Raw genomic sequence first — 27,814 nt, forward strand, 5'->3', positions numbered from 1 at the left:
GCACGTCTCATCGTGCTACGGAAAAAGGGATGTATTATTTTTACAATTAAATAAATACAGCATATCACACTATTTTAAACTGTACTTATTCTTAAAGTAGCTATATATCTGTTCTGACATTTACTTATATTAGTAAGCATTGGAAATACCTGAGAAGTAACATTTTACTATGTAAACAGCAAATTTCTTATAGAAACCCCATAACAGTGTGGCAGACATATAACATGAGTTACTTGGTCTAATACAATTTCATGGCACAATCACGCATGCATTATTCTGCATAATAGAAACGGATGGACAGATTTAATATTTCATTTTTAAAGTTTCAAATACATACATACACAGAAAACAACTAAGTATTTCACAAAAGAAAGAAAAAAAAAAGAAAAACAGCACAACATACATGCAAGAAATTACTTTATAAGATCCTTCAAATTTTTGTACTTCCAGGTGCTGTCACCTTAATTCTTCTGTAGCCTTCTTAAAATTCAAGTGCTTTTTGATTTAATTGGGACTGCTCTAACCTTCTTAAAATTCAAGTATTTTTTGACTGAACTGGGACTGCTCTAATCGACTTAGAGTAGATTCTGCAAGTAATTAACTTCTAGTCTTACATTACTCTCATAAACAACTGCAGAATTAAATCCTTATTATTCATAAAAACAGTCTACCAGGACTCTAAACTATGTCTATCATTATATTTTCATTACAGGACAAAAACATAATCATGCTACTTCTTGTAATTGATATTTATCTAACACAAAATTCTTGGATATTTCAAAATGTTCACTTTTCCAAATAAACATGAAAAAATATGCCTCCAATTTCCGTTCACATCTTCCTCACACAGATTTTTACTACATCGTGAAACCTTTCACAAAAGAGCATGCAGGACTTGCACCTCTTTGCTATCCTATTGTGTTCAAAATAAATTCTGTGCATTTTTCAGTTTTTGAAAAAAATCAGATTTAAGCAGTGAATGCAAGAGTTGGAGTTGATACTTTTCTGATGTAGTAGAGAACATAACAATCAACTAAAAATGTACTGGATTGCCATCTGGTTTTATGTAACACTACTACTCTGTTAAGAAAAATGATGAAATATTCTACTGAATGAAGTATCATGATGATTTGCAATATAAAAATTTTTTTAAATAACTGCTATCATGTCACCTCAAAGAACAGAGGTGAAATATTGGCCTTCTGCAATCCAGTGAAAATGTTGCCACTGACTTCAGTCAAGTCACGATTTCATTTCAAGACATTAGGTGGTTTGTAGGAAGGGGGAGAGATCATCATTACTTGCGTTGTTAAAGGGTATGTTATACATATATGTTATGTACTTATGTATAAGCAGAAGAACGAACAAAAGGAGCAAAAAAGGTTTATTAAAGAAAATCTAGACTGCTATCAAAAGAAACTTCCATCCATTATTTTTAAACTGCATGGATGTAGTCTCAGCAAAAATTAATCATGTAAAGGAAAAATAGGTAAATAAATAAATGATTGACTTCAGAATACACAGACTACTAAGTTACAAACAATAATTCAACACAGCAAAATAACTACACTTAATGATTGGAAAGTACTTATGAAAATCAAGAGAAAAAGTAACACAAAAATAGACTTCAAACTGAAGCAACATAACAGCAGGAGTACAAATCTTACAAAATCAAACAAAACTACCTCATAGATGATCAAGATGATACATAGAAGCTGAAAATCTTTTTCAACAGCAACATGCTGGATGACAAGAGCAGCTGTTTTATCCCCCCTCCAATCTATGTATGATTGAGTCTGAATCACAGTTAATCAATAACTTAAAAAATAAATATGGTAGTAGATGCTGAGAAGCTGCAGCAGTCAGCAACAACAGACTCCAAGGATGAAATCCTGCTCCACTGATGTTAATGGCAAAATTCCCATTGAGCTCTAAAAAACTAGCTCTCCTATATATACCAGCAATTACTTGGCAATGCCAAGTATGATTAATATATAAACTATAGTTTGTAAATTGCTATTACACTCCAGTTACATCATCCTTTTTTGTCCTGTGAAGTTCAAAGCACATTAACTGTAACAGTCTTAGCCAAAGAAATGGAAACTGTTCTCTGCAAAATGAACGTGTGCTACTGCTCTTCCTCTAACCGAAACAGGATCCCAGTCAAGACAAAACGTTGCTGTGCAATTAGAGCAGACATTAGGAAGAATAATAATGCTGAACAAGCCAAAATAATATTCTTTGTCTTCTCTTAAACACTGATGTTCCTGTTCAGCATTCTATATTTAGAATTTTCCTGCATTAAGTGCAGTGTTTCTGTATCATTAGTGTATATATGCTGCATATACAGAATCTTTTATGAGTAAAACGGATGTGAACTATGTTAATCATACAGACATTTGAAAATCATGCTCATCACTTCTTATATTATTCATAGTGATTTGAGATAAACTGAAAGATCAGCAGATATTTTCAGTTTGAAGGATCAAATAAAGTACTCCAGGAGGTGGAAGTAAAAAAAAAAAAAAAAAAGAATCAAAAAAAGGAAAAAAGGTCTGCATGCTTTTTCTAATGCAGAAGTTGAGGACCTAAAGGCTAGGATGCTTGCTTTTTTGAAGCATTATAAGTAGCAGGGTTAATACATTTCATATTCCAAAAAATGGCCTTGAAGTCCACAAAGTAAATTTATTTGTTACGATGGGGTATAAGCAAGCATCAAAAATATTCCGCAAAGCTCCACAGAAGAAGAGCACAACACAGAGTAAAGTAATGGATCCTCATGCTTTCATATGTTACAGTGGGCAGTTTTAGAAAGAACTTACTGGACTGTACATCTGATTGAACAACTGTTCAGCTTGCTACATTGCAAAGTTGGAAAGGAGTGAAGCACAGACAGGAAAAGAAGGAAAGATCCAGGAAAACAGCATTAGCTCAACAAATCCAGTGCATTTGCACAGAAGAACTTGTCATAAAAGAAAAAAAAAAGTAGAAATTTAAGTTTCTAAACATTCCATGGTGAAAGTGAGAGGCACTGGGGAAACATAAATGTTGATTTTGGCTCCTAAAAAAGAATAGCTGGAGTTAGAAATTTAAGGTTTGTGTTACTTTCCCTTTCTCAAGTTAAATAATCCATGAAATAAAGAAAGGTGTCCACTTTTGATGATACATTAAGTGCTGGTCTCAAGCAATGAATCACTAGAAGTGCTTTTGGCTGAGTCTGCAATTTATCATTAAAGCTTAAAAGATGGTAATAATAAAAGATTAATTAAATTTCATCATTAAATTTATTAATTTTCTTTTAACAGAAAACTGAATTTTCTATGCAGAATGACTTTTGAAGAGTTCAGCTTGTCAAAAAGTACTTTGGCAACAGCAAACATGTCAGTAAGGAGGTAAATTTAAGAAAATGACAAACAACAGTAGAAAGAAATTCTAAAATGGATAATAGGATCTTTTATATATATAATATATACATATATATATTATATATGCTATTATTATTATTATTATTATTAAAGTATTTAAATACCTATTAGGTAATTCCTGCTGTTATTTTACTGAGAGCAATAGACAGCCAACAAAAAAAGCCATGGAATTTTGGCACCAAAAGCACTGAGCACTCTCCCTTTTTTATTTTTATTTTTTTTCAAATTAATGTATTTTGACATATAATCTTTAGCAAAAAAATCTTTAATAAGCACACCTATTCTTTTAAACATTACTTTCTGTACCAAAATATATCATGCTCACACAAAGAGTTACTCCTTACAAAAACCTTTATTTTCTTTTGAAATGTTTCCTCCTTAAAATTAATACAGCATTTTTAGATCAGTATATTTTCTCCTATTTAAATTAATAATTAATACGGAAAAATATCGAAAATCTAGTGAGACACAGACATTTTTAAAAGATAAACTTTATTTTCTCCAAAAAGAGGGGGAATAGATGAAACAAGGATAGAGGAATGGAAAATAAATCACAGATCACTGATTTGGTTTAGGCTTGTCCCTTGCACACATTTTTATTTTGGGCATAGCACATACTACCATAACTACTCGTGGAAACCAGTAACTCCTAGCAAATGTGCACAGAATACTATCTTCACTTTTATTAATACAATCTGGTACAATATGTAGATCATAATTAAACTAACTATAATCATTTTAACCTGCTGTAATGAAAAGTGCCTCCTCTGTGGTATTTCTCTAGATAACAGACAGCACTTTGGAGTCATTTTGGAAAGAGATGTAACCAGCATCCATTCCCACTAGCTTCAGCAGAGGTTCCTGCTCAGACACAGGCAGAGTCACGGCACCTGCAGGGTAACTCCACACTGTGCTCACGTTTCCGCCTATCCCGCCTTTCAGGCGTAGGCAAGAATAACACAGATTTGTGTTTCAGTTAGTTTCTCAACGGAGGGAAAATATGATGAAGACAGATTCCGAGGGACCAGTTACTATTAGCACAGGATATTTTCAGATTTACATAGAATATTTTATTAGAGAAAACATGAATTGAAAATTATTGTTTGGAGTCATTATCATTACTATCATTAACAGCCATTGCTTCTGTTCAACTAACCATGCCCACAAAGGTGCTGTAACTACTTTTTACAGTGGAAGTATCTGGGATCCTGTAAATGTTGCATGGATTTCCATTGGGGCATTATGTTGTATTTATGATATAATAAAACTATTATTTTTTCAACTTTCTTTTAATAAACCTTTGTATTTATATAAAAGAAACATGCTCCCTTTTTATATGAAAGGCATTGCAGACACTCTCTGACTTTTATAATTGCTTATTTTTCCATGACCACATGGTCTGTTTATATGTTAAGTATTAAAAGACTAACTTTAGATTTCAAGTCTTTCAATAGCATTTGAATTCTTTACATGAACTGTTTTAGATTTTTTTTTAAACTACGGCTTAAAATGAAAACAAATAAGATAACCAAATTTTCTGATAAACAAACGATCAAAAGAGTGTGAGATAACTTACTTGATATTTTAATTGTGATATAAATAGCATTTACAAGTTATTCAATATTTTAAGTAGCTGATTTTCTTTAAAGTTTGTTCATACTTTTGTTGAAAAAGATTCCCCTCCTTCATCCAATAAATAAGTATATAATACAGGCACCTACTTGCAGATACTCATCCTGAATTGAAAACTTATAGAAGTATAAGATTACATGTGGATATCCTCCTTTACATCCCACAATACCCTCCTCACAGGCAAGGCTATTGAAATTAATGTGTTTAAACACAGCGCAGGGTACTACTCAACCTGGGTAAAAGGAAGCGTCAGAATATTATCCTAATAATGGTAATATTGTACAAATAATTAGTCTTTTTTTCTAGAAAATGCAGCATTATATGTCAATATCAAAAATTAATGTTTGACTCACACTTACTAATGAATTGCAGGAGGCAAACATAATGCTTAAACCCATCAAGTATGTCATGAGACTGGTGTTCGAACAATGTGAGCAGACATTACCAAATGACACAGAAAGAGGTCAAAGAAACAATGTATGGTAGAAAAGGCATCAACAAAATTTGCAAATCATTTTAGCAAAATCTATTTTAAATTTATCAATTTAAATAAAACGATGTTATAAAACAAAGATCATAAAACAGCTTCCTTTAAATGCTTGCTTCTGCTACTTGCTGAATAAAAATAATTAATTGCCAATTGAGAAAAACTAGGCATTAGTTTGCTTAATTATCACAATTTTGTATTCACCAAGACCTGCAAAAGATCTTATGGAGAATAAAGGTCTTATCAAAGACATATATTCATCAGAAAAATAGCCAAAATAAAATCTAACCAGATTTTTGAAGGTTTTTTTTTCTGTTAGAAAGTGCAGCGTTTGATCTTTTTCTTTTTCACATGCTGCAAACATTTCCATGTATTTGAATACTGTAATAAAATCATACACATATAAATTGCTGCTTCAATAAGTTTTTCTACTTTCTGACTTTCTTCTACTTCCCCTTCAATGTCCTGTAACCAGTTTGGTTATTTCTAGCAGCTTCTCAGAATTCCCTCCTGTAAGTATTCAAGGTAATTCCTGAGGCTCACTAGGGACTTTGACACAAGCCTCTTCAGGGGAAAAATAAAAAAAGGTTAGCAATAGTTGATGCAAGCATCAGCAAACATCACAAGATGGGTATATTTTAGATTAACTCCAGAAGCCTAAGTTATTCTTTTTCAAAATAAGTTTGTGTTTGGTGTTGTTGTTTTGTTGTTGCTGTTTTTGTTTTTTAAGGATGGAACTTACCTTTTTCAATTGTGCTTCCAACTTACTACACTCTTCTTTCTTTTGTTCTATGGCTATTTCTAAAGACTTAAGTTTGGAGTCTCTTTTCAGCCCTGCTGATGCCAATGAAGATGCATGTTCTTTGAGATCGATTAAACTAGACTGCAAAATGACCAAGAGTAGAATGTTAATTCCTAGTCACCAGGACACTAACTTATTGCCAGCTTGAAATCTCTTTTCCCTCCCATCCCTCCAAGTGCAATGATACAAAGATAAGCAAAGATAAGCAAAGGACAATGTTTTGAGACTACACCCAATTGAAACCACAGGAGCTGGCACACAATGAAACATAAAAACATTCATAGCAGTTCTATTAGTCTGACAAATGAAACCAGGAACAACAATGGAATATTCAGGTGTTCTGAAGGCTTATGTAAAGGAAAAGTTAGAGAAGAAGATACACAACTATGCAAAAAGCATGGGGATGTGTTCTGTACAAGAGCAAGAACTACAAAGAACGCTTAAGAAAATACCACTCCAGGGCAGAATTTCAGTAGTTTAAACAATTTGAAAGAAATCCTAATGAATTTTTTTCATCACAAAGTCATAGATAGAATAATATATTTAGAAATTTTACTGCAAAGACTGACCTCTTTTTCTGTCAGTTCAGCTTGCAAAGCATTGACTTTCTCCTTCAGGTCTTTATTTTCTTTTTTATAAGATTCAATTTCTTCAAGTCTTTCTCTGTCATCTCGCTCCCTTTGCTCCTTCAAGCGGTCTATTATTCTTTCCTAACAATGAAAAATGTTGTGAAATGCAAAAGTGGGAGTCATTTTAAGAAAGGGAGGAATAAAATATCTTACATTCAGTAGCACTTCGATAAAAATCTACCTTTGGAATAAGAGAATGATTCAATGATAAAATTTCAGGACATTGAAATCAATGGAAAATTTCTCCCATTGCACACCTGATGCTACCTCAGTAGTACCAGATCAAGGTTTCAAATGCTTTACGAGACATACTAACTTTATTAACTGTCTATACTGGTATGAATATGCATGTAAAGATATTCAAAGTTATTCATTTTACTGTCTCTTAAGCATTATACTACATCAAATTATAAAGCTTAAAAATAATAATCAATTTGGACAAATCTCAACTGGATAAATATTTTATTGTTACTGAATTACTGACTTACAATATTTCTACACCAAAGTCAACTAGACTTTAATGGAGTCTGTATATTTTTGACAATCTAAATGCCAATTCATAATGCCAGTTGAAGAAATAGAAAAATACAGCTTCTTACAGCTACTTCGAACTTACTTTTCTAAGTTCTGCAAAGCTCGGTAATTTTGTGCAAAGCTCAGGAATATTTTGTAAATATTCAAATTCTAATGTCCACAGGTATTTATTAAGACTCCCAACAGTATATTCCCTGTGTACGTGCAAGTAAGCATATTAGCATTACAATTTGAATCTTAATTATTGTATTTCATTATTTTTATTTTAAATATTTGAAAATTAACTTACTTTAATGTTCGTATAGCAAACATAAGCTATTATGTAACATCTGTTATTATGTAACTTGAGCTGTTAAGATCAAGTATCAAAAGCAGATGTGGGGTATAAGACTTCATAGATGCTTGTTAAATGACTAATCTATTATTGGTTGTGAAACTAGACCTAAGAGCAAAGCGTGATGTATTTCAAACATTTTCCTTATATAGCCACTTCACTAATATTTTAAACATTTGTGATCTTCTGATAAATTATTTTCTTTCTTCCAGTTATACGATACTGGCTTCCAGCTTTAATGTTTCCTGTGTTACCAGTAGTTGGAGGAAAAATGTCCATCACTCTGAATTCATCACAATATATAATTATATGTATTAGTAAAATTAATGTTTAATATTAGAAAGGTTTTAGAAATCCGATTAAGATTCTCATTTAAAAAAGCAGTAATTCTTCAGTGAAATAAAGTCTGCAAGTAAATGTATTTAGAATCTCTTAAATACAGGAAAATAATCAGTGCTACACCGAATAATCATGCAGTAGGCATGTCAGTACAATTCTTATTTATCATTGACAGTATCGTAGTTATTTATTATCTAGGATTCCCTGACATCAGAAACATGTTTCCTAACCTTCAGATAACTGTACATACATTAATAATTAGCATTAGTGTAAAATACTTCATTAAAAAAAAAAAATATGCATAGCTGACACATTGCATTCTATTTAGCATATGTTAAAAATGAAATGACAAAAACTCAAAGGTACATGGCTATCTGCAATTTAAAAAATTTTCAAAAGATTATGACTTTTTATGTATTGAGATAGCACAAATAAGGTGCATGAATCCTGGCTTCATTCCATCCAATAACTAAACCTCCCTTTGACTTATTCACAGTCAAGATTTCATATAGAAATCAGTTTGTATAAAATGAAGGTTCTTAAGTAACAACATCATTGAGTATTACACAGCAGCAAGCATAATTACAAGGCAGCAAGCATAATACTTTAAACTTTTTAAAATTTTACTATTTGCTATTTTTTGCTATACAATATGTAAGAAAGGGATCGTGTGGACTCCTAAATATGCCATGCTCATTCCAAAATAAATAAATTCTCTCTCCCTTGAATATTAATGCTAAAATCACTAACTGGCATACAAGAACTGGAATAGCTTGATTCAGAATACTCCTAGCTATATTCATACTTGGATTTTTACCATTACCATCTTATATATTTATTTGATTAAATGCTTTACCCCTCCCTTTTTAATAAATTATAGTACTATTTCATCTTATTAATAAACAGTATAAAATTTTTCTAAGTCAATCACAAAAGAAGACCAATTTAACTGTCAGCTGCAGAAGGCTAAACATCAATAACGTGTTAAAAGGCCCTAATATACTGTGTTTTACTTGATTAACAGCTAACTTGCAGAAATCCCAACAATGTGTTCCTGTTTCACTGTTATTTGCATTGGCAAGCTTTCCTTATGTACTAATCTAGGACCTCACAGGTCTAATCTATTTGCACTTTATCACAGGAGCAGGAACTGAATTGTAGTAGCATATAGCTCTATTATCAGACACACTCAATTGCTTATCTACTGTATGCTGCTACAGCAGGACCAACTTTATAAATATCAGCTTCATGAAAGCAACCTCTTGAGCTGCTTTGGCCAGTCCAAGAGCAGAGATATTCTTTGAAAAGTTCCTTGTTAAAACATCAAGGAAGCTGATAGCAGTTTTGCATATTCTAGTTTTCTAGTATTTTCCTGGATGGGAATGAAATTATTTTTGGTTGATTGCGAAGTGCACCACATTGCTGTTAGAATTGCTTACTTAAAAAGATCTATTTTCTGGACTCCACTGCACCCAGAGGGGCACCACATAATGCCGACCTGCAATAAAACATTACCTTCTCTGACAGAGCTTCTTCTAAGGTTGCTAGTGCTGTGTCTGTGTTACTAGAATCCGTCTGCAATGATTTCACTCTGTCTTTTAGATTGGTTAGCTGTTTGTCTTTGTCCCTAAGTTGCTCCTGTAGATTTTCAATCTGAAAATAAAAAGAGACCACAATATTCATCAACATTGTCTTACCATTCAAGGAGGGACTTGGTGAATAGGACCAACTGAATGCATAAATATTATACATATGATACGTATGCTTCAGTATCCTGCAAAATTTCTACATAGTACAATTTGAGTAATTTTTAATTTCTGTCCCACTCTTTCCATTTTGTTTTTCCTTACTAAATAATACCATCTTCTAACAAGTTATGATAAAAAAAATCTCAGTACAGTCAGGTATTATTATATTACTTTAAAAAGGTCCTATATTAATTTTTTTCATTTCAGGTATTGCATTATCTTAGTAATTCAAAGCATGTGTGGAAAGGTCCCTTTAGATTATTCATTACAATAAGAAGGATAAAAGAAAGGAAGAGGAAGAGTCTGGAAGGATGGCAACCTACCTATCCAACCTCTCAATGTCCTGCTGTAAAGGAAACCCTTCTGAATCTAGAACGGCATGTTTATGTTTCGGAAAACCAAACCAACACGTTTCCCTACCCCGCCCCCACCCCTACACACACACAAAAAAATGATTTTTCTTCCCCAAAATTTTCTTCATCTCCAATAGGATTTACTGTATATGACTTGATTTAGAACCTGCTTTAAACAGGTCTAGTTCTTCCTCTGATGTGTGCTTAAATATATTGCTAATGTTCCTATAAACATACCTTATTGTTAACCAGGGCATGTTTAGTTTAAGTGGGGAACATTTTGCACAAAGAAATGTCCGCAAAGATCCTTTGATGTGGGAAGCAAATCTGACTAAAAACACCCAGCTTGGAGGTCACTCAAATCACTTTCTGTGACTATAACCTACTATGAACTTCTGGGCATAATGCAGAGAGGACTTTTGGTACATAACATGTAAAATGTTATTAATAGTCTATCAAGATAATCAACATCCCTTCACCCTATGCTCTTGTTAGTACTCATATTTTTCTAGTATAAAGCCAAAATATCTTCCATAATATTTCGTACAAATAAATAGTTTCATTAGATATCAAGGACTTAAAGATCATAAGGATAAATAGAAATAAGAAAACTAGTCTAATACTTTAGCTTGTTAGTTTATATATGTCATAATATTACTAAATACATAATGTAAGAACACTCCCTTTGTATGCAAAGCTCTTGTCTTCTGTAATGGGTGTCTTAATCATAAAAAGCTGCAAAATTTAATATGAAAATGTGCCAAATATTCTGTGTATTTTAGCAATGCTTCTGTTCCATAAAATGCTTATATAGGCAACTGAGTTAAGTGACTTCTTACTGAAAGCAAGTTTCTAACATGAAGAGCCTTTGACAAGAATCAAACCAAACAAGTACAAAATTTAGAATATTTACTAAGATTAGCAAATAAGTAAAAGGTGTGTGGTTTCAAAAGCCTTGTCTATTCATTTAATGTTTTAGAATAAACAGATTAAATTATGACACCTGAAAAAGACATATAGTGCAAATCAGAAGTTATTATACAGCATAACCCAAGAAATTCCTTATGAAATAAAGCAAAACTATATAAGAACATTGGAGAAGTTCAATGCTGTGTTTTCTCCCCAAGTCATCATTACAATCATTCATTTTGATTTTCATTTGCAAAGACTTGGTGAATTATAGCATATGGAAATCTAAGTCATGCTCTCAGGTCACCAAATGATCTCAAAAACTTAAAGTTTCTTAACCTGTCCTGCTTTACCACATCTGCTATGTAAAAAGCATATAAAGTGATGAAGACGTCCTTTTTTTTTTTTTTCTTTCAAATGATACAAGGCCCTCGAAAAACATTTGATAAGCAGACCAGTGGAGTTAACAGAAATGACGAGAAGTGTGTTACCATAGAGCATAACAAATTTCATTCCTACAACAGATTTTTCTTTCATATCACAATATTCAGATGGATTAAGAAACACCATTTTCTTTCAGAAGATATGAGATTACAGTTGACAGGACAGCAAGAATCCAGTCTACACTGACAGCAGCGTGTGCATACGCACACACACACAATTCCCAGACCTTAGCAGCAGTTTCTCATTGCTCGCCAGATCATCCTTTCAGAAGCTGCGTCAAAAATGAAGCATGTGCTATGGCTCTCTATGCTGAAAATAGATTAAATGGCATTACAGTGATTACGGTGGCCAATACACCTATGTGTATGATTGATCCCACAATATAGAAACTTTGATCAGTGCACTCTGTTGCTTTTTTTTTTTTTTTTTTTTTTTTTTTTTTTTTTTTGAGAACAGGAATTCAACAGGAATCCTGTCAACAGGAAGGGGACTACGAATAACTTTCCTGCCACTTTTTAAGCAGCGGTTTGTAGATGATACCAGCTGATGGTATTGATCACCGAGAACTTCACAAAGAAACTTTGAAAGATACTTACACCTTTTCACTCTCAGATCAAGCAGTGTGCTATTTAGATGGTGGAACTATTATCCACACAGTAGTGTTATTTTGTTATAAGAGCAGCTGTATTTCTACACTCATCAGGCAAAGACCATATTGTCAGATTCAGAGATACATCCAGGCAGCCTGAAAGCACAGTTCCAACAAAGTCTGTTGGGAGCCCCCTCTCCAAATGCTGTCATCTATGCTAGATGTGACAGTTTCCTTCACACAAGTATCTCCAAGAATTGTACCTGATGTATTTCAAGTATTTTTATAAAATTCTACTCTTTGATATTACACTATAGGTGTGACTGGCCAAGAAACCACCATAGGGTTCCTGACAGTGACTTAGAGCTTGTGCACAGATAAGGTTCAGCATTTATCAATTGTTTTGTGTTTGCTCAAAGTGTTTAAATTAGAGGTTTAAAAAACTCCAGGGGAGAGCTGCGTAACTCTAAATAATTAACTATATTCAATGTTATAAGCAGTTTATAGTATTCCTACAGTAGTTCCAATAAACTAATCTTAAAGAATTAAAAAAAGCCTTTTTAATTAATGCAGACTTCCTCTGTCCTCCATATACCAAAGGTTATACAAAATCCATAATTTCTAATGTAAAGTTATTATGAAGGAGGAAAAATAAAGGTAAAAGTGAAATCAATAGGGCCAGGTCAACTTACAGCAGACTTTGGAACAGAAAAAGATCTAGAGGGACAGTATATAAAATGTACTCTGAGATGCCTAAATAGGGACTGTTTTGAAGCAATAATGTATTAAGAACAACTGTATTTTAAAGGTAAGCAGATGTTTTATCCTTTCATGAGGCATTCAGCACTGAAAGACATTAGGTATAAATAAAATCAAAACTACACATCTTCACACAATGGATTCAGAAGCAAGGAACTCCGTTTCACAAATACTGCAAGCCAGCTTCAAGAGCGATGAACGTATTAATCACGAGGGTCTAGCACACAGACTCGTGAGCTTGTCTAATATTCTGTAATATAATGCTAACCTGGAAACCCTACTCAAGTATTGCCTTTCTAGTAGTATTTGTTAATCGAATCAGTACCGCAATCTTCACATGGAAAGTATGTTGATTTTTCAGTGATAGATATTTCAGACTTCACACCACCACTTTCTTCTATCACTTTGCCTGCTTGACAGCATTTGGGTAAAAAACCTTGATTTAGGGCATCATTCATTCAGGATAAGATTTAAATATGCTTTTAAAATTAGACAAATTATTATTCTCAGCACAGATTCAAATTATTAATTTGGGAGCTATTCTCAGAAATTTTATGCTTTAGATCATTTCCTGTTCTTACTTAGATCAATGAAGTTTTGCTATTCACTTCACCTAATAATACAATTTTGGTGCATTTACACTTGGTCATGGCCGGTGCTATTTACACTTAATACAAATCAGATTTTAACAGAAGCTGGATCCTTTAAAATTACTATTAAACTACATTTAAAAGTCTCTGTTACAATTCCAAAGTTAGATTCATGTGCAACGCTACTGAATTGAACAGTTATGGCAATAAAAATTTGGTCCCCATCTGCAAAGATGTATCACTGTAATCAAAAACACCTCATTTGGGACATACTTTGGTCTAAATATCCTCTCTCTCGGCATCAAAATTTCTATGAAAAAAGGCTGAATTTAATCGAAGATACTTATACTGTTAATTATAGCAATCTATAATTAACAAATCAAAATCCACGGTACAACAGTGTACACGCATAAAGTTCTTTTAAATAAATTTAAAATAAAATAAATATTAAATAAAAATGAAAAATTGAGTAAAAATTTTGGAAGTAAATTAGAAGGAGTATTTGAGGCATAAATGTAAGGATTGAAAAGTCTTCATATTGCTGTGGAAAATACAAATTTTGTATCTTTTTTTAATATATCTGGGTTAGTATATCAGATTATTGATATGGGAAAAGGACTCCACTTGTTCTGCAGTACATGAATCATAAAAAATATAAAAGATATATAAAGGCTGCTGGGAAGAACTTAGACAGAATAGTTCACTCTTGTAAATGATCTCTAATAATATTTTTCTTCATGCGTATATTTTATACAGATACGGAAATAGGATACATGTGTTAATGAGTTAAGAACTTTATATTTTATGGCATGGGTATTAGTCACATCTAAAATTACATTAACTGGTGTTTAGAGGACTGCACAGTATGTTTCTTTCTTTACTCTCATCCAAGTATTAATGATTCTAACAACTACCTCATGACACCCTGTGGAATACTCAAGCAATTGCACATTTCAGCTTCATCAAGCTATATTCTCAAGCAAAGGGAAAATAAAACAGGGGAGTGAATATTGATTACATGTTTTTGGAAACAAAGCTAAGATCTGGTCCTTTATTATCATCAGCTTAACCTACCATTCTAGACACCCTAAATTACAGTACTTATTTCCTATGCCCAGTGCTTATCTGAATTCCACAGCATTTACACCATTTCCTTCCTCTTAAAACTAATTTAAAATATGATCCAACCCTTAACCAAGAAAACATGTTCTAAAATTATTCTGCATTTAGAAAATTCTTCCCTCAGAGGTAAAGAGAACAGGCAGCAAATTAAAAACATCCCCACTGAATCACAACTGCTTTAAAATCAGTCCTTCAATGCACAGTCATAGATAAAACAAGAGGAAAGGATCTGACTATTCTTCTATTTGTGTTTTATAAATCTGCAGAAATACATTGAAGGGAACAGGAACACACTGGGAAGCAGTGCAGTGTGCGGGTGTGTTGTTGGCATGGGCAAGGGATTAACAAAGACCTGCTAATGCAAGCAAGATTTTTGGACTAGTTAATCACAACAAGCTCTCTCAAAAAAGTCATAGAAGGCAAAGAGATTGAGCAGTTTCTGATGCCAAAATCTTGAAACACAAGATATGATTTAGTTCTTCCTTGTTTTCTAAAACCCAAAGTGAAACAGCCTATCAGAGGGTTTCTTGTTCTTTCTCTAACATATATTTCGGCGCAGGTATATACAGTACAAGCAGGATTTTACTACTGAAAAATTTACTGTTGAGCACGCGTGAATTGGGACTTTTTAAACCTTTTCTTAACCTTCAAGGATTTATACTTTTATCTGATAGGAAATGAGTTAGTAACTAGTTCTGTGAACATGTAATTTTAACCTGTACATACTCTTTATGTCACTGTGCCATTAACAGTTTGAAAAAAAAAAAAAAAAAAAAAAAACACTCAATCCTTTCTGTATTTCAAAAAATGAAGATTTCCACGCCTTAACAGAGAGGTACCATTTACCCTTGCAGATAAATGCCTTTCCTATGGGGCATCCTCTAAATAAAGCAGAAGTGCTAACCTTGTCAGTTTCTGGCAACTATCTCAGGAATGTTTTTTCAATATGCATGGGATTAAATTAAATCTCACCATCAGACAGGCTTCATAATTCTATAGTAACTCAAGTTCTCAAAAGTAAATAGTTTTCATTATCTAAATTAAGGCAACGCTACTGCACCCTGGAATCTGAAAGAAAACTGTATAATCAAACAAAGTGTTTCAAGGTGAAACAATTTGCCTTCAGAGATATGTATTGAAGTATAAGTGTAAATCCAAGAGAGAAATTATCAGAGAATTTCTATACCTTATCGTACAACTTCGAACTCTCATATGTCTAAATTAAGTTCTACATATTTTCCACTCCACTTTGTATTTATGAATTTTAAGTAATTAAAACATCAAATATCTTCTAACATTGTTCTTTATAATTTGAAAACTCAATTTGCTTGATTTGTCTGGTTTCTCTAATCAGAATTCTCTGCTATTTATTTCATTTTATAGCATGAATCATGTCTGGTTGCATGAAGTGGATAAATAAGATTAGTTTAAGTTAAAATTGCAAAACAGGGAAGGAAAACAGAATTCATGTAAAGAGCCTGGAAAGTGCTTCATCACTCCATATTACCACCTTTCACTTGTTTCATTTTTCCTTGTAAGCAGGTAGACAGACAAGCACTAAGAATTTTCTTTTTTTATGCCAAAATATTTAGACATTTAGACCCTAGAAGTAAAAATAAAACTGATAAATATATTATACTATCATATAAAATCTTTAATATAATTTAAAATTGTATTTTTCAGTTTGCAACTAAGTGTATTTACTAAACTGTAAGGCTTTCGCTAATCTTTCACTTATAAATCACTAATCTTTTACTGAAGTATAAGATTTTTTCCATTACCAAGGTAATTGGCAAAAAAAGCTTATGAAGCTTATAACTACATGCTGGAATCATCTTTAAGTTCATTAGTAGCTCTAATAGATACGAGTATGTTCAACTATTTCTCAAAAGCAAGATGACTCTTACCTATACTTGTCTATTACATAGTCCATTCTCAATTCAAGATATTTCCAGAATTCCTTCCAAATTTATATCCTGCAAACTAGCTAAACACAGCAGTGCTGTGCTGTAGGTTAAGAATACCATGACTCAATAATATCTTCCAATCTTACATTCTTCCCATTATTTTGCCCCACAAGACTTCTTAAACCTCAGCAAGGTTAGATAGCCCATTATCACATGAACAGTTCATTTCTACAATCTCAGTACAATGGCTGATTTTAAAAAGTCTCATGTAAAACTGTACAAAATTTACATAATTTGTTAACATAGTCTAGATTAGCTAATCTGATAAAGAAATATAGACAGACTAGGGGAAAAATAAAGGAACAAAGAACTCAGTCAAGTCTGCAGGTAAACACTTAAGATGGCTACTTGGGAGAAGCAGCACAACATTTCTAACCATGAGACGGTGGGCATCCAAGGTGAAAGCAATATCCAAATCAGTGGGTTTGTCAGGATTTGATGAAAGATCTTTCTGCAAAGCTCTTTTCCCTCAAGCTTCCTGCAGGGCTACATTTCAAAGGAGCAGAGCACAGCTGCACAGTGGCAGTCACAAAGAAGCCAATGAAGAACTGCTCTCTCAGACGTCAGCCCTCACGTTAACCTGATGACAGGAGCAATAGAGAAATGGCATGCTCTAGTAATTACCCTGTTGCTACCTTCCCAACTCATGTTTTTCAAGCAGTAAAGAAAATAATCCAGCAGAATTTTGCTTAGGAAACAGAAAAAAAGAAATTTAAACCAAATATTTCTTCCCTGTTTCCCTCTAAAGATAAGGCAGTTCTATACAACACATTTTCTGCTTATTCAAGTTCATCAAGTTTAAGCAAAACAAAACTTCAAATTCTATTTAGAGATTTTGCAGAAATTCTGCAATATAAAGTATTGCCTAATTTTACAAATGAAATCGAGGCATTTGTGATATAAGACTTTTCTCAGTGAAATCAACTTAGGTCTATTTTTCTTCTTGTTTTATTAGATATTATTGTATTACTGCATATAATATCACTTTAAAACAATTCTTGGAAAGTATAAAATAGTTCCTATTAAATAAAATGGACAAAAAAGAACAGTAACTTACCTAAGATGTATCTTTCTGGACACTTACAAGATGCTGCTACTCTTACCACCAGTCTGAACAAAGCTGATCAAGAACCTATGGAGAACACTCCCCATGGGTTTACCTTATCCTTTTTAATTATCCCTTTTAATATGTATTGCCGTGCTATGCTAGCTGAGCGTGCTGCTTCATAGAGAACTAATGTCAAGCCTTGGAATGACATACTAAATATTACTAATTTTTTAAGGCAAGACTGCACTGAGACAGTTGTAAAAAGACTGCATGAGAATTTGAACTCTGCCTTACTTAACAACTAAAATTTATTTGCACTGGCAATCAGCTGAAATTCTGGGAGAAAAAAAAAATAAAATAAATGCCTACTTGGCACCTCTATCCCAGGGCTATCCAACACTACCTTTTATGAAAACTATTTACTCACAGATTTTCCTAACATGCAAAAACTGGGACTAAGCTACCCGACTAAGCTGCCCAACAAAGCATTCAAATGCATTCTGCTAGTGCCCTCACAATAAAGAACTAAGGGAAACTGACTTGACATACTGGACATGCGCACTATGTACGTGCACTTAGTACAAAATAATGCAGAAAAGAGGAGAGCACATGCAGCAATGCATAAATTGAATGTATAAAATTACCATAATGTCAACAGGACATCAGATAGAGATTATTCTCAGTATATAATGTTCAAAAGAAAAAAAGCAATGTGTGTGTATGGCTGGCTCCTTATGAGGTTGAATAAGCAACAAGAATTGAAAGCAATGACTCTTTTGTATGTTCTTTTACAAATTCAAACCCCATACAGTGTGCTTAAGTACAAGGTCAATATTACACACAGCTTCACAGAAATGCATGCTTTGACAGCGTTAAGAGGAAGATTTAGCTTTTAACTTCACCATACCAGTCCATTATGTGCAATGCGTTATTTTATACTATGCAGTCCTGCAAACTGACTGCTTTAATGATTGCATAGAAAAGAAATAATTGAAGGCAAATATATTTCTTCTTCTTCCCCTGCCCCCACAAAAAGACACTATGCACATCAGCTACAACATGGGAACTACAAATTCTGGGCCTGGAATACAAGCACTGATGCTGAGAAAACTGAGCCAGAAAGGAGGTCTCCTTTTGAGTAACTATCAGCCAGATATCGCACCACAGATCTGTAAAGATTATTTTTAAGGAGATTAGACAACCATTTAGCTATGGTGACTAAATGATTCATTTCCATTTATTTATGTATTCATCCTCCTCCAGCTATGACTTAATAATTTTCAGTTCCACAAAGGAATACTCATGTTCTTCTATAATTGGAACTAACATTTCAGCAATCCCACTTTAAATCTTTTCTGAGGTTGTTTCTTTTTTTCTGGAAACTTCTGTTTAATTAATTTTAACTTCTTTTTTCTCCTCCATACCTTTTGTTGCAGGATAGGGTTTTTACAATAGCAGATGTAAAACTAGTGGATTGTATCTGCATTCAATCTATAGACTGGTGCTTTAGAGTTTCTATTTATAAATGTAGACTACCTAGAATTTTATTAAAGACAATTAAATTGTGCCTCTTTAGGAACATATGATCTTCCCTTGATTTTTATTGCTACAGACATACAGAGTAATATAATAAAGAGCAGGTACAAAGAAAATAGCTCTCAGCGTACAGAGCACACTAATATTTGGAACCTTTTGGAAGAGGGCTTAGAGGGTACTTAGTAAAATTATTCACAAATTAACCCAAACATTTCAAACAGTTATACCTAAGAATTTCCTCCATTATTTTAATTATATTGCTACTCCAACAGGTCCTTTGAGACCTTTTCCCTCAGTTTAACTTCTGGAGAATTAACCCACAAATTCTCATGTGAGAAATCCAGGTCCTCATGGCTCTGGCAGAAACCAGAACTCATTTTCCATTCCCTCCAAACAGCGCCCTTTTCTCCTACAGGAGAGAGATTATCTCATCCACAATCCTATCAGTCTGTAAAAAATAAACTCTACTAATTTTTCAGTTTTGTGCTGAATTCCCCATTCAAGTCACCAGTGCCTCCAAGAAGAGAGAGCAGAACATGGAAGACACTGATTTCCTCTCCTGTGGATGCTACACAGTTCCAGTCTGCACTGTTACCGACATACCTGCAGGGACTGCAGGGTAAACAACTCTCACCTTTTTCCTCCAAGCTGCCAAGTTTGAGAAGTTAGTTTTAAAATCATTAAGGAGAATTCAAATATCTGAATCCCCCTGTAAATCATGTTTTATTATTATTTCATTACAATGTTCTTGATGACTCAGTTTACCACTTTGTTAACTCTGGATAATATTATTCAAGAACTGTACAGAAGCATGAAGTATCAGCACAGTATATGCCCTTTAGTTTGAGAGAGGAAAAGAAAAAAAAAATCATCATCAAGAGAAATGTATATCGTATGCTGGGAACATGCATTTAAATTCTCTAGACAGTATTTGCAATAAGGTGCTATTACATGGAAATACAAAAGAAAATTCTTCAACTATTCAATAATCTCAAATTCCAGCCAACTCTCTCACATACGTTTAGAAACTAAGAGTGCATCCTGTTCATTTTCTTCAGAAACAAAGTTATAGCTTTTCTTCCCCCCCTCTTTTTAACTGCACAATCACTGCAGGTCATATTTCCCCCACCTGTAGTTACTGTGAGATTCTAAATTTCTTCCCTAATATAGGATTCAAATTTACTGGTGCAGGAAGGCTGAGGACCCATAAGCCTTCTGAAAGGAAGGGGTGGACGCCGAGTTTCCAGAGGGAGGAGCAGCAAGTTCCCCTAGGGCAGCGCAGGGAAGGGAGCTGCCCTCCCGTCAGCTGCTACTTTGACGGGGCTATAAAAGGCGGGCAGCAGGCACATGGAGCCAAGAGGGGAGAAGGCTGTCACACAGCTAGGAGCTCCTGCACTAAAAGCTTGGCTTCTGTTGCCAGTCTCCAGTTGAGAAAGAGCTGGAACTTAATGCTAAAATTAACCTCCAGCAGGAAGCGGGCCAAAAGAAGCCGGGGCTGATAATATCCACTTGTGTATCTGGAAATACTCAGTCTCTGTCTCCTTCTCCTCAGGGACCAATAAATTCTCAGAACAAAACAGCTTGACTCTTGGACTCCTCTAAGCAGGGCTCACAGTCTTGTCAGACATGCATTGAAAAGTTTTTACTCTCGTTATATCTATTTATTGTGATATAACTCAAAATATAACACGTATTTTCAAGATAGTAAAGATAGCATCATTTCTGTTATGATGCACAAAGAAGGGAACATTCATTCCTGAAAAATGAGCACTTCTTGAAAAACAACCATCTGTGCATCTGTGCATATTTAGGACCAGATTTTCAAAACAGGCTGGGTATGAATTCCCACATCTCACAGCACCTCAGGTGTCACACAGTAATAACCAATTATGGAATTGCTTTTGAAGTCTGGCTCAACTGCATGTTTCAGACACCTCAAAATATGACCTATATTATTTCTCTAAGCTAGCCCACAACAATCATTAGCTTTCTGCTCAACCCCATGCTTTAGGTATTTGAATATATCTGAACATTTTTTACACAGGGCCTGATCTGTGTTATTTTTGTAGGTGTGTATGAATTGCATATGTTAGCTTCTGAAAGATTTTTCAAGAAAATGTTTATGCTATTTGGTATGCAAGCAGCCAAAACTCACGCATGGGGGGGGGAGGGGGGAAAGGAAGCTATTTTTGCATACATACACTTTTAATAAAAATATGAACAGTGATATACCTTTTGGTTTGTATCATCTTGTCATTCCTATATAATGTCTGCAACAGCTGGGGCAGACTTGGAGGCGCCTGTCCTGATTAAAAAATTATAGTAGGTCTCATAAAAAAGTTAAATGGTAGTGGGAACATGAGTGAGGCAGCAGATAAGTTGAATAGACAATTGTTGGGCAACAGGGAATACTGAAAAGGGAAGCTGCAAAGGAAATCGGGTAATAGGCACCTCAGGAGCTGCAGAGAGAGATGAAAAGCCAGCTACACAGTAGTATGGGAAGTCTTCCAGAGCAATGAGTGAACACAGAGATGTCAATATGCTGGACCGCATGAATAGGAAATCACCCCAAAAAGGGAAGGGGAAAAGAAAAAAAAAAAAAAAAGAAGAAAAGAAACATTGTATGTATATATGTATTATAAATACACATGTATGTTTGCAGAAATATATAGAAACAAATCAATAATCTAAGTCTTAAAGTTGAAGACCAATCTGTTCTGAAATCCAAATAGGTTGGGTTTTGGTTTCTAAATTAGCACTAGATGGGATCTAACCAGCACACTGTCTGATTCAAATAGAGACTTGTTAAAACAATGGACCCCTTTCCACAGTCTAGATAAACCCATGTGAAGCATCCATCAGTAGAACTGAAACAGAGAAAAAATAATGGAATCTTCATCAACGATAGGTTAAGAAGAGCTTTGAAAAAAAAATCACCAAGAAAAAAAAGAAAAAAGACAGATGGTTCCAACATGACAAACTGCACTTTTCGAAGCTGACGTGGGGTAGGGAAGCAAGAAGCCCACCTGGATTACACTGCAAATGTAAGCTTATTCCCTAGAGAAGTAGTAACAGCTTCACTCACTGCAAAAATACAGCTTTTAGGCAGCGGAATAGGCTGTGATACCCAGAGAACCTTTCCAGGACTGTGACCCACAATTCTGCATTACCTACCCTTTATAAACCTGTGGCAACTGAATTTCCCATTTCAACGACAGTCAGTCACTCAACAGATATCCTTGCCAACATGCTTTTATACTACTCGTTTTATATGCTTTGCACTGTCCAGAATTATTCCTCCTCTTTTATGATATTTATAACCTTCAAATGTTAGAAGAAAACCCTAAACTCTACTAGTTTTACCCTGATACCTTTCAGCATCAGCTTCGGCTATTTCTGTTCTCTAACTTATTCACATTTACATCATTGTTTTGGCAATAAGATGTCTCAAATCAATCATGATTTTTCAGGTGTGATGACACCAAGGCTGTCTGGACCGAGATTATCACCTTGCATTCTGCTATCCAGTATTTCTGCAGACTGCGTTGGAAGTCTTTGCTACACATTGCAAATACTCCTCTACTTTCGTATGTATCACAGCTTCAGTTATCCTAGCATTAGCACTGTTCAAATCTCTTTTTCAAGCAAATTATTTTTTCCTTTAAGCATTGGAAAACATTTTTCTAATTGAAATACTGAAGACTATTTTCTAAATTAAAATGCTGAAGGAATCCAAAACTGATATAAAATCTGCCTCCTTATTTCAGATATGTCTCCCTTGTCTTCACTACTTGCCTCTTTATTTTCATATTTCTTCAATCAGCTTTCAACATTGAGAATTTTATATATGGCCTGAAGGTTTTTTTTAGTCTTATTGTTCTTTTATATTCATTCCTTCCATATTTACTCCAAAACAATGACTTATAACAACATACTTACAACCTATGAAGCCTGTGCTCCACTGAGTTATACATGTCCATGTGGACAATCCAGTTAAAGAATCCACAGTGGATTTAAACTCTACCACAATTTAGTAATCTCCTACTTTTTCTTTCGTACTATTTAATTCTTAAAATTTATATACATATGTAATACTTTCAGAATTTCTGTTTTATTTTTACTGTCCCTATATATTTCTACTGATGGGTTTGGATTACTATTTAAATCCCCAGCGTAAGTGAATGAAAAGCATGTCTTCCTTTCTTGGAAAGTTTAAGAAGATATTTAACATGCCCTGCAAGATTTGATTCTGAAGCCCAATACAACTATCATTTAAGCAAGTGCTATATACCTAATTCTAAAAGAAAGCTATAAAAGATACAAGAATTTACAGAAAAACAAAATAAACACACATCTAAATATTGCAATGTTCTACAGCCCAGGATAATCCTTAAAATATACAGTTATAAGTATAGCAATATACTAAAAGTAATTTAGTTAGAAGTCTCTGGCCATAAGTTATACTTTTATGGAAATTATGCATCTCTTTAGATTGATAGTTTGTGGTATAATATTAAAAGTATTTGTAATAGTAACCTTGAAATACAGATAATGGGCTTGAGAGATAATGTAGACTTTGATGGTTACAAAATATAGCAACCTCTCAATATCTCTTAGTTTCATTCAGAGTCTCATGTGACCATACGGCCCCAAAGTTCTATACAATTTATGAGTTAAATAACAAATGTTTCACACCTCAAAGGAAATAAGGGGCAAGTGTCATGCCTTAAAGCAGGTCCGTCATTTTAATTCTCATTTATATATCTCTCTCTCCAGCCTTAGAAACTATTTCAGAGATTTCCAATGTCCTCTTACTTCCCAGTTTTCTTACAAGATATTCTACATAATAATACTGCATTAAATTAGAGACCAACAAAAGAAATATCTAAAACTTTAGACTTCCTTTCTCACAGAGTAATTAATAAGAGACAGAGCAGGAAGGATAGAAACAGTAAAAGAAATGAAGTAATATTAGATAGAAAAATATATATATATAAGTTTAAAAAAAGTTACATTAAAGGCGGGAAAAAAAAAACCCACAAACAGAAACTCTGCCCCCTAGCTGCTGTAGAAGAAAGATGACAATATGCATTCAGTACAGCTATGTTGATTTGTACCAGAAGAGCATTCTGTCCTTAGAAATTGTATTCCAAAACTAGGATAGGCAATGCAGTTTCAGATGGAGCTAGTTTTATGAGAGTTTAAGTGCCAGTGGAAAAAAAAAGAACAGTAGAGCTTAAACAGTGAGAAGGTAATTCATGAGAAATTATATTTTTCTATCTAAAACTTATCTTTCAGCTCACTGGTGAGACAGGGAATGTATATCCCTATGATGTAAAAGGTGGCATAACCACCTCAAGTGAAAGAAAAGCTTGGCAAAAGGATGTTACAGCATTGCTCCCTGCCCCCTTCTTTTAGGGATGCTTTTCCCTAATCATTCTAAATTAACATATGGTCGGTATACGTAGGTTTATATCACACTGAAATTAGGAGTTGAAATGTTCCAAATGTTGTTCATCAGAAACCCAAGATTCTTGTTACTATGAGATGTAATTTAATATTTGCACTACAGCAGCACAAAGACAATGCATGTATTGAGTTGCACCATTAGTTACTGCAGGCCAGACACAGACTTGCTATGTATAAACTATCAAAGCACCACTAAACTTAAACTGAAATATTAAACACAGCAACTTGGATGTCTTTAATCAACATCTGCTTAACAGTTTAGTTTTTCTATAACAGCAAATGCAATACCTTCCTACAAATGTCTGAATAGAAAGGAGAAGCAATATGAATAAGGATACTACAATATTCTGCCAGTAATGCTACTTGCAGGGTCTTCCATTCAGCACATAACAATAGTAACAATCTGGACTTCTAAAATAACAATTATGTCCAGCAAACTGCCTGCATAAGTGAAGTGATAATTCTAGAACTGATAAGAATACAACAAATCAAATACACTGCTTATTTCGCATTTCTGGACTTGGAGTATTTTTATTTTAGCATTAGCAGGCACAGTTTACCAGGTAGTCTGTAAGTGTTAATCAGGAAATCTATAAGCAGTACAGAAAGCTCCACCAAAATCAAGCAAGAAACTATTTCTTCCTATTCTACTTCTTTGTCTTCTGACTAGCTTTGCAGCAAAACACTTAAGGCAAAGCAATAGCCAATGACTGCAGGACTGTCTATCCTTTCCCTCCAAAAATAGATAAAAGACAAATTCAGCCCTTACTGAGAAACACATCTCATATGAATGATAGCAGAGGGCTCAAGAATATAGGTCTGTCAGCATCAAACACTGGGAAACGCGCCCAAAGAAGTAGAAATGTTCCTTGCTTCCCAGAGGACTACTCACAAGGATGATGATGTGACTTGGTTTAATCTGCTCTCCAGCCTGCAGCAAGGCATGAGGTGTCTTTTCTACCTTTTCCACAACCTTGGAGCAATTTGCAGGCCTTGGACTCATGGAAGGTGTTGCAATTTACACATTTCAAGAAGCAGACTTGTATTATTTTTTCATAAAAAGAGAGTATACCAAAATTACTAACTATTAACAAGTGCTAACAGCAAGAATTGTTGAATACATTAATTGTTGAGTGTGAACTCACATCTCATATAAATCTAACAGTTTACAAAACTGTACCTCCCAGGGATAATTCACAGGGATTATCTCTTTTGCAACTAAATTTTCAAGCTCCTGCTTTCTATTACCTTCCTATATAGTCTAGATTTTATATGTTGAAGTTCTCCACATTTGTTCAACTGCTTAATTTCTTATCCACCTATGACACACAAAAAATCTCAAGATCTCAGAAGCTATGGATTTTTTTTAATAAACATTCAAGTGAGGCTATTTATGTCTCCCATGACAGCCATGGTAAAAATCCAGACTTAACCATGGATGAAGATTTGGGGATAGTTCACAGCAGGTATTCCTCTCCAATTGAAAATATGCACTTATTTACACCTAGCTCTGTCTATCAACAAGCTGCTGCTCTAAGACAATAGTTTAGAAATTCACGTAGCGCTTTAGCAACTTCTCCCCATCACTCAAGAGCAGCAACAGGAACTACAGGAGCTATGTATATATGTTCCCTTGCTGCACTTCAATGTGTGGTTAAACACAGAGTAACAGAGGATTCTGAGTCTACCTGGGGACATCAAAGTAGATTTCTCCTGACCAATCAAGGCATCTCTTATGCATTAAGTATAGTTGGCCTGATTTTCCTCCCAGATACATAAGCGTTTACATTGGCATAATTACTTTCATAGATTTATTGCAGTTTTATTCCTAAGCAAAGGGCAAATAAGGCCTGATATTTCTTCATATTTAAAGACTAAGCAATGTCATGCCATTTTTTTATTTAATTTTCCAAGAACTACTTTGCCCATCTTTTTTATTTCACTTGGATCTTAGCACTGTGTCTAGTTAGGTAGCAGAAATTAGATTCAGGAGTACTAGACAATGGAAGAGACTGAGATTCAGATTCCATCCTCAATTGGGCAAACGAGATCCTCACTTTATCTGAGCAGTAGTTACAGCTTTGAGATACTTCCGGTATTAACAAAAACCTGCCCAAACAAGTGGAATCAACAGCTGATTCCTCTCTACATGTAGTATCAAGAAGCGTATATAACATTTACAGATACAACAGCCTGACAGGATGCACGGCTCCCAGACTTCACAAAGGATTGTACCGAAGGCGACAACTTATGTATCCCAAAAGAAAATCTGACATGGGTATAACTGACACATAGATTATGTAAAAAAAATCACTATGATATTCAGAATAAACCAATCCTTGCTTTAGTTAGATTATCACTAAGCAATATCTTCCCAGCTGGTCATTTTAAATAATCTGATGCTTTTAGCAAACATGTATTTATTCTATTCTAGGATATATAAAAAAATGATAATCTAATCCAATACGTCTGAATTTTGGAATCTAGTAGTAAATCACAGTGTACACAGCTACAACACACCAAGAGGCAGCCTGCAACATGCTCGGACGATTCCCCTTCACAATGTCCATCTTGGTCATAAAGCTAAGAAGTCACCCACGCTACCTGCCCAACCCCCAGCTCAGCTAACTGCTGTGCCAGAAGTTCAAAAGTGCCTGTTAGAAAAAAAAATAACCGCTGACATATACAAGCCTCTGGTTTTCAGCTCATCTTTGTTCCATAAGCTATGTACTTTGGAGCAAAAGAACAAATAATGCTACTTCTTGAAGAATTTGGGTTTCTGTCACTGAAATGAGTTGTCACAGATTCTGAGGTAAATGGCTTGCAGGCACAAAACCCATTAAATCTGTCTCATTGAGCTGGTTAGGAAACAGCTGGGCCGCTACTCCAAGATGCTGCTCCATAAGCAGTGAATCAGCTGAATATACATCCAAGATGGAAAGGCACCTAATATAAAACTCATATCAGGTATATTTTTAACACTCTCTTGCCATTTGAAATTTCAGTTAGTAGGCTTGTATTACATTTCTTGGCAGTCTATTTCACAGATGAATATATTTTTCTCTTAAGCAATTCTAACCCTCTTTTGTTCTTTAGAA

At 34.2% G+C, this 27,814-nt stretch overlaps 1 protein-coding gene across 9 annotated transcripts in view; it reads right to left on the reverse strand.

Annotated features, from left to right (window-relative positions):
- The window catches only part of ERC2 (ELKS/RAB6-interacting/CAST family member 2), a 412,632-nt gene that overhangs the window by 260,705 nt on the left and 124,113 nt on the right, over positions 1–27,814 (reverse strand). For 4 of the 9 annotated variants that reach the window (XR_015913790.1, XR_015913789.1, XR_015913796.1 and 1 more), the window contains exons 7-10: positions 9,698–9,835; positions 6,916–7,056; positions 6,287–6,427; positions 2,823–2,858 (exon numbers count right to left, since the gene is read on the reverse strand). Coding sequence is in view for 1 of the 9 variants with exons in the window: in XM_088532042.1 (XP_088388168.1) it covers positions 2,823–2,858; positions 6,287–6,427; positions 6,916–7,056; positions 9,698–9,835 (456 nt within the window). In the remaining 8 variants the exon portion in view is untranslated. The remainder of the gene's footprint in view (positions 1–2,822; positions 2,859–6,286; positions 6,428–6,915; positions 7,057–9,697; positions 9,836–27,814) is intronic. The other 5 variants (XR_015913794.1, XR_015913793.1, XR_015913792.1 and 2 more) reach the window with 3 other exon arrangements.

This window comes from Tinamus guttatus, unplaced genomic scaffold (genome assembly GCF_059628265.1).
Source record: "Tinamus guttatus ecotype Peru unplaced genomic scaffold, ASM5962826v1 Tinamus_guttatus_pri_ptg000451l, whole genome shotgun sequence".
NCBI lineage: Eukaryota > Metazoa > Chordata > Aves > Tinamiformes > Tinamidae > Tinamus > Tinamus guttatus.